A 12,043-nucleotide genomic window follows, 5' to 3' on the forward strand; every position below is an offset into this window, starting at 1 on the left:
TTTTATTACACTACTCAGTCTGAAGTATGAAAACTACTGATATTTGTTTAGGATTCAATACTTTGAATATAAAGAGGACATGCTGGCACTATAAATTCATGCGTACAAAATTTTGAGGTCATTGTTTTCCAATATTGCTATAACTTGTATATATTACAGTCCCTCTTGACCTAAAATTATAACTGAATTACTGTACAGCACCTTTTTTATGGAAGATCAATGCATTTGAATGAGGACAATAAATTTTAGTTGGACCCCACCCCCCCCTTTTTTTTTAAAACTGCTGGATCCGTCCCTGGTGGTTTGGGCCGGAATAACGTATTACATTAAGGTCAGATAATTTTGTTATGTAAAACGAGTCATCCTGACTCCCCGAATGACAAATGTAAAATAAATGAAATAATAATGCCCCCCCCCCCCCCCAATATTAACGGCTTAATTTATGTTCAAAAAATGAAAGAAAAACAAATAATTTATGTAATACATCAACAAAGATAATCACTGAATAACAGGCTCCTGACTTGGAACAGGCACATACATGCAGAATATGGCGAGGTTAAACATGTTCTCTTGCCGATTATAAATCTGAAATAAAACCGGCAAAATAGCAAAACTCTATATAATATTAATCGCTATTTTGCCGAAGCCTTTATATTATGACAAATATTTCTTCAAACTTATAAATCAACTCTAGCCGTAGAATTTATAAATCAATTGTAGCCGTAGAATTTATAAATTAATTCTGGCCGTAGAATTTATAAATCAATTCTAGCCGTAGAATTTGAAATCAATTCTAACCGTAGAACTGTTCTAGAAGTAGAACTGACCAAATATCTGGTCAGTTCTAGCTAGAACTGTCAGGATCAGTTCTAGGGTAAAACTGTCAGGATCAGTTCTAGCTAGAACTGTCCAAATCAGTTCTAGGTAGAACTGACCAAATCAGTTCTAGCTAGAACAGTTCTAACCTAGAACTGACTAAAAGGTGTCAGGCTGACAGTTCTACATACTGTTCTAGAACAGTTCTCCTGACAGATTCTGACAGAATTTATGAGAGGTTAGAACTGATCTCCACTGTATAAAGCCAAAAGAGTACAAAGAGCATTGAGGAACAAAATACTGCTTTATCTTTAAATAGTTTTATCTAAGAAGACGTTTTTTTTCAAAATTTGACTGGCTCTTATATTTTAATGAAAAGAAAAGAATTAACAACACAATCACCCAGGAAAGTTAAACAGCAATCGTTGATCTGTATGGGTCAAATATATAAATGCATTATAACTTTTGAGAAATATAGGTAGTCTTTCTGTATTTTATTCCTTTTGGTTATTATATCTTTTCTGCCGGATTTTTAACTATTACATCAATGTGAGCAACTCGAGAGTAACTCCCCATCATTTGCAGGGAACTATATTTCAATCAAAGGACATAAAAATTAACAACTATAGGGTCCGGTACGTCCTTCAACAATAAGAAGAAATACCGAATAGTAAACTATGAAAGGTCAAGAAATGACTAATGAATAACAATTTATGCCGGCGTCATACATTGGCGTACAGACCGACGTGCACCAAACGTAAAGACAAAATGGGTATGCGTTAGTTGCACGCCAGAGGAACGCTAAGCAATCGTTAAACGCGCGTTAAATAAGTTTTAAGTACGTCGAAATACGCTTGGCGAACGCTACAACTTCAGGAATTTTTTATGCAGCATAAAAATTTTCATCCAGCTCAAGCGTGTGTCTAGCGTATACCTTCACGCTACACGCACGTTATACATAACGCGCTGCAGATAAGTTTGAAATACGTTTAAGGCACGTTGTATACGCTTCAAGATCGTTCAAATTTAACTAAAACGTATGCGGTTGTGTTTGTAACAAACACCCCAAAATAGAACGTACAATACACGACCGGGACGCGTTTCAAATACGTCCAATACAATGAACACGTTAAAGGAACGATTGACAGGTTGAATGCATCCAAAATTACTAGCGGATAGACAGATAGACATGATTTTTTTAACACGCCCGGCGTACGTCGGAGCTAAACGCTGATGTGTGACGCCGGTATTAGACGATAAAAACTAATGACCTTATATATTTATAAAAAAAAATCATGTTTTATCGCCAATCTGTTTAGTTTTAATTATCTGCTAATTTTTGCACTAACAATTTAAACATGGACACATAAAATTGACAAGTCAGTAGTAATATAACTAACAAGTATGCCATAGTGTTTATATAGCAAGTTTTTGTTGTCCCCTACCAATGCTATGGAAGAGTAAACTATGAGTAAAAATATACACATACTCCTTCCAATCTTTCCATTAGTAATTTTAGATCACTTTGATAAATCAAATTTATTTAGAGTTCAAACAAGTATGAAAACAGATCAGTGTTGATAATATGTTTGGATAATTGACAGTGTTTTCTGACCTGGAGTTCGCTGGTTTATCGCCTTGAGTTCTATGTTTACCTGTTGTGCACAGTGACAGACAACCTGTACAAAACACTGAAAATAGCATTGTATTTTTTTATAATGCTAACAGTTTCGTATAAAAAAAAGTAGGGGTTATTCCCCGACTCAAAATAACCATGGAGGGAAATTCCTTTTTATTTACATATTTGGTGAAAAGTATCATGTTTTTTGTATTTGTTTGACAAAACTAGTTAATTAGCTTCCATTAGAATAGGTTAAATGATTAAAATTAGATTAAAAATTCGATTAAATATACATCTTGTTAGGGGAGACAACACTGTAAAAATGCTGTGTTTTTTGGCAGTGAAAATTTTGTATGCACAATTTGAATATCGACACATGATATCATCAAATCCACATGCACGTAAAATCATTGCTCTTATATTTTAGAGAAAAAAGTAATTCCTGCAAAACCAAAAGGTAAGATACTAGTTTTTATCATAGGATCTACTTAGTGCTATTATTACTGTTAGTAATAAAAAATACAATATTGGTCTCACGTTGAAAAAATTGTCGATTTTTTTTACCAAGTAGTCGTTTGTTTAGTTTTCAAAAGAAATTACATAATAAAAATAAGTTTGCTAAAACCATGTATACCCGCTATAAAAATGCTGCATAGATAGTCAATTCCTTGCTCTTGTCTACATTAGAAAATGCCTGTACCAAGTCAGGAATATGACAGTTGTTATCCATTCGTTTGATGTGTTTTGACTTTTGATTTTGCCATTAGATTTTGGACTTTCCTTTTTGAATTTTCCTCGGAGTTCAGTATTTTTGTGTTTTTACTTTTGAATAGTAGGTTATAATCCAAGTTGAGTCAGACTGCATGAAATTAAAAAAAATCATGAATTATTTGTAATTATTTTTATACATTTTGAAAAATTTAGAACTATTGCACTTTATTTTAGGGAAAAAAGTAAAAACTGCAAAACCAAAAGGTAAGATATGAGTCTCTGACATTGAACCAACTTTTGATATATAACCGCTATTTTGTATTGAAAACAATTATATTGTGCACGAGTTAAAAAATTGAAGTAAGCAAAAAGAAACAAATATATAACACATAAAAAGACAAAACTAGCAACAAAGAAGACTAAAATGCATATTGATTAGGAAAAACATATCTTTACCAAATGCCTTAATTCATAACAAGCAAATTTAATTTATTTGGTTTAAAAAATTATGTGAATCTTAAAGAAATGTATTTTTGATAGATGTACATCCATCAATGATAAGGAAAAATTAAGAAATCAAATTTTCTGTCCGTTACATATCCGATCATGTTTGGTTAACTGAACTTTTATATCCATGGGTCTGTTTTAACCTTTAATATGTAATTATGTTATTCAAATGCAGGCCAAAATTTTGATGTTCTTTGATTGGTCAATAAATGATAATGTAGATTGTGCCTATTTGCTTCTTGTTAACATTTTTTCTCAATTTTACTAATTAAACAACTATGGTCAACTATGGTCAACAGTTCCCTTATTAGTAGGTTTTTAACTGATTACATAGGCAGATCAACTCCTTCTGAAGATGAGAAAAAGAAGATACATCTGCATGTGTTACGAAATAAAATCATAAGATAAAATTCGATACAAGTATTGTTTTATTAGAAGGCTTGCGTATGATTCAAATCAACGCTTCTCATCAATTTAATACTTTACGAAAAAAGGGAACACTTGTACCTATAACGTTAAAAGCTTTGCTATTTTACTTTGGAATATGTTTATTTGTAATATAACATCCAGTATATAAACAATGAATAACAAATCCTTAGTTCATGTTTTTTATTTTAGTAACTCATGTAAAATCTAAAAAACAAATTAAAAAAAATTAAGAAATCGTTTTTGTAACAACGTGCCTCTTATTATTACTTAATTATAATAATTACAACAATATCAACATGATTGCATCTATTTATACCCTAAAATTTCATGTTTAAACGCCAATCTGTGTGTAGTTTGAATTATCTGCTAAATTTTTGCATGGACAATTTAGATACGAAAGCAAGATATTGACAATTCTGCTTGGACATGAAATCTTTGCTCTTATATTTTAGGGAAAAAAGTAATTCCTGCAAAACCAAAAGGTAAGATACTAGTTTCTCTCATAAGATCAACTAACTGATTTTATTACTGTTATTCTGTATAAAATAATATAATAGTGGTCACACTTTAAAAGATTGAAGAGAGCAAGAAGAAATAAATATGAACCACATAGAAGACAGAACTAGCAATACCTGGGTTTTTTTCAGAGGCCAGCCAACTTTACTGAGTTTTTTCACAAGTAGTCATTCATTTAGTTTTTAAAAGAATTTACAGAACAAAATAGTTTTGAAATATAAATGTATATCATGATATAAAAAATGTATGATAGTGGTATCGACCAGTGGTTATAAACAAACTCAGCATAGATACCCGGATTATATTTGCGCTAGACGCGCGTTTCGTCTACAGAAGACCCATCAGTGACACTCGAATTCAAAAATGCACCAGGCAAGAAATTTGCACCTATACCAGTGGAGATATAAAATGTAAATGTGATAAAATGGACGCGATAATGGTTACGACATTCGAAACATATCGGTACTCTTGGTTGTACTGCTTCTTATAAGCAGAAACTCTGGAAATCATGATATGAAATGTAAATTCTGAAATACTGTTCCAACTGGAGCATATATGCATATGTTAATTTGTAAATGTTTTAATTTCCTTCAGGAATTAACTATGCCCTACGAAGAAAAGCATCGCAGAGTTCAACATATCATTCAAAATATGCTGCTTCACAGGCAGTTGATGGAGAGGAAAATACGTTTACAGCCACAAAAAAACAAAACAATGCATATTGGAGTGTTGATTTGGGGAAGGCAGTCAACGTAAAACAGATAAATATTATTAACAGAAAAGATTGCTGTGGTAAGAAGTCCGAAAAATTGCACTCGTGATAAGATTCAAAATTAATTGACGTGTGATAAATAATAATGTTTACTTTTAAAAATTATTTTAAAATGATACACAATTTAAGACTTGTTTATATGATATTCTGTAGTTGTCAAACTATGAACTAAATTTATTTTAGGTTTAATACTTTTTGTAAACTTTCGAAAAAACTTAATATCATATGATAAATAATCCTTCATCGAAAATAATCACCTTCTAAATAGTTCTGTTTATTTCAGGATATTGATAATTAGATAAAATACTGTCTTGGAATAGAAACTTTTCTATTAACTAAAGCCTTGCTTTACTTTGCAAGGAAAAAAGTCATATTTAATTATAGTACGATCTGTTTTGTTGTTGAGGTCAATCTGTGTAAGGTAGCACTCTTAAGTTAAATGTGAAGTTTCGCATTTTTGCCCCTGTGGATTATTATGCCCCATTTATGGGCATCATATTTTCTGGTCTGTGCTTCTGTTCGTCCGTCCGTTCGAACGTCTGTTCGTCCGTCTGTCTTCTTCAAGTTTCAAGAGATTTGGTCGAGGTAGATTTTGATGAAGTTGAAGTCCAATAAACTTGAAAGTTATTACACATGTTCCGTATAATAAAAAATATCTTATTTTAATGCCAAATAAGAGATTACACCCCATTTTCACGGTCCACTGGACATAGAAAATGATAGTGTGGAAGGGGCATCCGTGTACTAGGAAATATTATTGTTCAAATATGACAACTAGCGTGCAATAAAATTCATTTTTGGATAGCTGGTGATAAAAATAACCTTCTTGGGGGGTTTATATGAATATCAAGATTATGTAATGTATGTAATATAGGCTGTTTTCTGCATGACATAAAAATAAAATTGAGAATGGAAATGGGAAATGTGTCAAAAGACAACAACCCGACCATAGAAACAGACAACAGCAGAAGGTCACCTTCAGCTCTTCAATGCAGCGAGAAATTCCAGCACATGGAGGCGTCCTTCAGCTGGCCCCTAAACAAATATATGTACTAGTTCAGAACGCCATACTAAACTCCAAATTATACACAAGAAACTAAAATTAAACAAAATACAATACTAGTAAAGGCTAGAGGCTCCTTACTTCGGACAGGCGCAAAAATGCGGCGAAGTAAAACATGTTTATGAGATCTCAACCCTACCCTATATATCTAGTCACTGTAGAAAAGTAATTGCATAACAATACGCACATTAAAATTCAGTTCAAGAGAAGTCCGAGTCCGATGTCAGAAGATGTAACAAAAGAAAATAAACAAAACGACAATAATACATAAATAGCAACAGACTACTAACAATTAACTGACATGCCAGCTTCAAACTTCAATTAAACTGATTGAAAGATTATGTCTTCATCATATGAATATCAAGCACAATCCCTTTCGTTAGGGGTTTATTATCATACCATTATAACATAAATGAGAGAGAACCCGTGTCATGCCAACAACTGTTTTTTAAATAAATGTGTTACAAAGACCCTATAAGTGAATCAGTATTAAAGCCAAAATATGCAATCTTTACTGACCTGACAACCGTGTCGTAAATTTATCCCTACTTGATAAGTTTATATAAAAGTTTTGTTAGCTTCTGCGGTAAATACTGACATTTGTGTGCTTTATAAAGCATATTACCATAAAAGATTGAATGTGAAATACCTGATCGTATAAGAAGTATGCATGTTGAGCTATATTTACGAATGATGTCCTTATACCGATGATAAAATTTAGTAAGTGATATCGAAAACCCTGGTGCATTAATTTTTCAGTAATAAATAAATTTCTCTTGTTAAAATCTTAAACGTTGCTACATACACGAGCGAATCGTACAAGTTGAGATATGTAAACACCGTAAGATGGTGACAAGGGAAGTCCACATCTAAAAATGGATAACTAACGATAGGAAATGAAAAATCATCTTTTTTATCTTAAGTTCAACAGTATAAATTTCTTTTGTATATATACTAAAGTCGTCATTATTGAGAGACAATATATTATCCAAATATCTAAAAGTATTTTTTGTATCAGATGTTGTTTCAATGGGTCCTTGCTGATTTTTGTCATACATTGTAACTCATAGCAATACAAAAACAGGTCCGAAATAAGTGGTGCACAGTAAGTCCCCATTGGAATTCAGAAAACCTGACGATATACGGAATCTCCAAGGCGAACAAAAAAGATATCTAGTAAAATTTCAAGGGCAGATATAGTATCAAAGCATGTCCAATTGACATAATGCTTTTGTTTATTGCTACTTAAAATGATCTAAAAGAGTTTACACATATATATTCACATTTTGACTTTTTAAATGCTCATTTAATTAGGTGTTAATTTTTTCTTAATGAGAATGTGGACAATGTTGTATAGAGGGTAGAAAAATCAAAACTGAACAGATTCAAAATTACCAATATAAGCATGCAATTTGTCAAGAACTTCCAACGAGTATTTGACACTCCAAAAGTAATAAATTCCACTATTTTCAAAGGCCTTAGTTGAACAATTTGTTATCAGGTTTTTGATTGTACCAAGTGTACTGGTAAGAAGAATAGACAATTAAAAGTGGAACAATGGGTTGAAGACGAAATAAATCTATATTTGAAAGGTGTTTTGTGCAGCTTCGGAAGCCAATACATAGTAGCGACTTTCGTGTTCTGCTTGTAAAGAGGTAGCTTAAAATTTATTCGTGTTACAGATGTCGTTTTCTGAAAATGTCTGTATAAGAATATCCTTACCAAACATCGGCAATTATTGCAATGCTTTTTTCCAACTTTTTGTCGCACAAACTTTGTGATCTAATTTCACAAAAAAAATAAGGCGAAAGACACCTATTTTTTATTTGATCATAAGGTAGATTAATGTCAGCAGTTTCTGAAAAGGTATCACTCAAATGCATTGAAATTCTAGTTTGATCATTCCTACTAAGATTTGATTTCAATCAGACGATTTTACTGTCTTAAATCAAAATTATAATAGGGAGAGGGGTATTAGAACTAGTTATCTGAATGTTGAAATGTATGCGTCCTGAATATGCCTGAAATATTTTCCACCGGATGTTAAATAATCAACCATAAATCAATCAATGAAAAGTCAACATAAGGCTACTCTGAAAACAACTTGTTGTCGGTTACTTTTCAATTGTCATAAAAAAGAAATTTAAGACAGACAGCTAGATATCATAAACATACTATGTATACACAAGCCAGAGTCTGAGCTTTTTTTTTGTCTTAAATTATTTTATTCCGCTTAATTTTCAATTAGCAAATAAAATTGGTTATAAAAAGATAACTGCCAAAAAAAAAATGGCAGTTTTTCATTTGTAAAATTATGTTCCGGACCATATGAGTATTTGGACCATACGTGTATTGTCATGACCATATGCGTATACTCCTAGGTCCGACCGTACGCGTATTGTCGGACCATATGAGTATATATACTGGTTTGGTTATTAACGGGCCGGACCATATGAGTACATCAGACTCGGACTTCTCTTGAACTGAATTTTAATGTGCGTATTGTTATGCGTTTACTTTTCTACATTGGCTAGAGGTATAAGGGGGGGGGGGGGGGGGGTTTAGATCTCACAAACATGTTTAACCCCGCCGCATTTTTGCGCCTGTCCCAAGTCAGGAGCCTCTGGCCTTCGTTAGTCTTGTATTATTTTAATTTGAGTTTCTTGTGTACAATTTGGAAATTAGTATGGCGTTCATTATCACTGAACTAGTATATATTTGTTTAGGGGCCAGCTGAAGGACGCCTCCGGGTGCGGGAATTTTTCGCTACATTGAAGACATGTTGGTGACCTTCTGCTGTTGTTTTTTTTCTATGGTCGGGTTGTTGTCTCTTTGGCACATTCCCCATTTCCATTCTCAATTTTATTTGAACCATAAAGGTATTTTTTCAAATAATGATTAACTTTATCTAAAAAAATACAATGATGTTTACATGAAAATGTATTAATTTTATAAGTCAAAGGCTATATAAAAAAGAAACATTGATGCCACAGTTAGTCTTCATCGCGAATTGTATTCTTAAACTAACGCTTAGGGTGGCATTTACTTCCACACGGTACCATAACTTTTTCTGCATTTGCACGTCTTGATTGTGCACGATCCTTTGCAGTGACAACATTTACATTCGAGCGAAAAGCTAGCCTTCTTATTAGCTGCGTGCAGTGATACCGAGGTCTCGGGAAATTACATAACAGTCATTAAGATATTATGGAAATATCTACCTAAGTCAACATATTGCCATGCACTCGTAACAACAAGTCGGTAATGACTAAATGTATAAAATGGGTTTACTATAGTGACTAGTGTGTAAAATTAAATGCACGAAACTGCTTATTTTTTTTATTATAATATAATGAAATGATATCGTCTTTTTAATGACGTGACATCTGCAAGGGTTATACCTTATGAAGAGTTAAATATTACCTGTAAACTTGTTAATTATCCCGACCAAACGCGTATGGTCGAACCATATGAGTTTCTGTGTGTGTTACATTTTAATGTTTTGTTTCTGTTGTGTCCTAGTTCTCCTCTTATATTTGATGGGTTTCAGTCAGTTTGAGTTTATAACCCGGATTTTATTTTTTGTCTCAATTTATGAATTTCGAACAGCGTTATACTACTGTTGCCTTTATTTAAATGAACAATCGGACGATTGAACTCCTGGTTTTGACTAAATTAAGAAGAGTTTTCGCAGATTTTGCATCTAACAACTTCAGCCACATTCACGAACAATTGTAATTATTTGTAAGATTGTGTTTCGCCAGATTTATTCTATCTTTATAATGCTTTTTTATTGGTGGACGTGTGTAACAAGCGCTTTTTTTTTTATAAAGGAAATAGACCTTGAATTGGATTGAACTGGCGGGAAAGTGTTAACGGATTCATTGTGAACAATCTCATACCTTTGAAGTTTAATACAAACATTTAAATGAACGAATTGTTTAGTTGTCAAAATGTGCATCTATTAGCTCGTAACTATTGGTTCAGATTTAATATACAGTCCAATTTACAGTGAACTTTAGTGCTTTCGTTGTCCTCCCATTTTGAAGAAAGCATAAAAGTAGACATTTACCATACAATTGCTTTTGATTTACTCTTTCCTCCATGGAAACTGTTTGTTTACATACTTGATTTGCATAGGATATTTCCGGGGCTTAGTCGGCCGAGTGGTCTAGGTAGTTCCTACTGTAATCACTGGCCAGTCAACACTAAGGTGGTGTTTTTGAACTCCGCTCGTGCTGGTGCACTCCAACTGTAATTGACTAGGATTGTTTGTTTTTCTATCGAAGGTTGGTGGTTTTCTCCGAGCACACTGGCTGCCTCCATCAATAAAAAATGGCCGCCACATAATAGCCTAAACGCGGTGCTTGAAAGTGGCGTTAAAACACAAAACATAAAAAATCATTCATATCATTGGATATTTCATTAAAATGTTGTAAATACGCTTACTTTGATGAAATATCAACCGTTCTTCAGATAGACAAGTGAAGTTTTTGTCAGTTATGCATCGAAGTCTCATCTTTAGATCCAACTTAAAACAATTTGCTAAACATTGTTGCCATGGTAATGGATTTATGGGTTGAATCTTGTAATATCATTTTTTTTTCTCAGAAAGCATTGAGAATATTTCACTGTTTATGAATTATCTGGATGGAAACTTTATCTTCATTATAAAAATGTCCAATTGTTTCCTCATAGCAAGAAAATTATTTCCAAAGCAACCGAAAGTTGTGATAACATTGATTAAGGGTTTTTCATCGAGACGAGTCATAAATTGGAATGCATTATGGAAAATTATATTGTACATTACTTTTTCCCTAGCAACAGTTCCTCATCATAGAAATCAACTGAAATCCTGTATATAAAGTAAATGGAAATTTAACTTTTTGGTATGATAACAAATGCAAAAACAAATATCAAAACATTGCTCTTGAAAAAGACAACATATGTTTGATCTTATCATCCAAATAATACCTTTTTCAAACTAGTAGACACAGTTTGAAAAGCCGATATTATATTAACAGCATGTAGTATAGTTTCTATCTCATTTTTCACCACCATTTTGCATCTGGTTTTTGTTGTTTTTAATTGAATTCTGACATTGTTATTGTATACTTGCTTATTATGCATTTGCCTGTTTCTCATAGAAAAGGCCCCTTGAAAAAGAAACATGAATCCTGAAATCTAGTATTAAACTTTTTCCTATGTTGATATCCTGCTGTGCAATTCATTCCAATTGGAATTGTTAAGATAAAGCATTATTTTTTCTATTAGATATTTTCCTTTAAAGTCAAATTCTTCCCCTCCCCCAAAAACAAGACATTAACTAAAAAAATAAAATAACCTTTACCCAATGTTTAGACATTTTCTTCTTCTACATCCACAGAGATTTGCACCTGTCCCAAGTCAGGAGCCTCTGGCCTTTGTTTGTCTTGTATGTTTTTTTAATATAAGTTCATTTATACGTTTTGGAGTTAAGTATGACGTCCATTTTCACTCAACTTTTACACTTTTTTAGTAAAGGTCCAGCTGAGGCCCACCTCTGGGTGCGGGAGTTTTGCTCGCTTGGTTGAAGAATTTTTTGTTGGGCTTCGGCTGTTATTTGCTT

General features: G+C 32.7%; 1 protein-coding gene across 1 annotated transcript in view; it reads left to right on the forward strand.

The window, feature by feature from the left end:
- Positions 1-12,043, forward strand: part of LOC139523060 (uncharacterized) — a 305,106-nt gene that overhangs the window by 173,452 nt on the left and 119,611 nt on the right. Inside the window, exons 106-109 of the mRNA XM_071316817.1 lie at positions 2,865-2,894; positions 3,383-3,412; positions 4,537-4,566; positions 5,195-5,392. Coding sequence (XP_071172918.1) covers positions 2,865-2,894; positions 3,383-3,412; positions 4,537-4,566; positions 5,195-5,392 — 288 coding nt within the window. The remainder of the gene's footprint in view (positions 1-2,864; positions 2,895-3,382; positions 3,413-4,536; positions 4,567-5,194; positions 5,393-12,043) is intronic.

This window comes from Mytilus edulis, chromosome 5 (assembly GCF_963676685.1).
Source record: "Mytilus edulis chromosome 5, xbMytEdul2.2, whole genome shotgun sequence".
NCBI classification, from domain to species: Eukaryota; Metazoa; Mollusca; class Bivalvia; order Mytilida; family Mytilidae; genus Mytilus; species Mytilus edulis.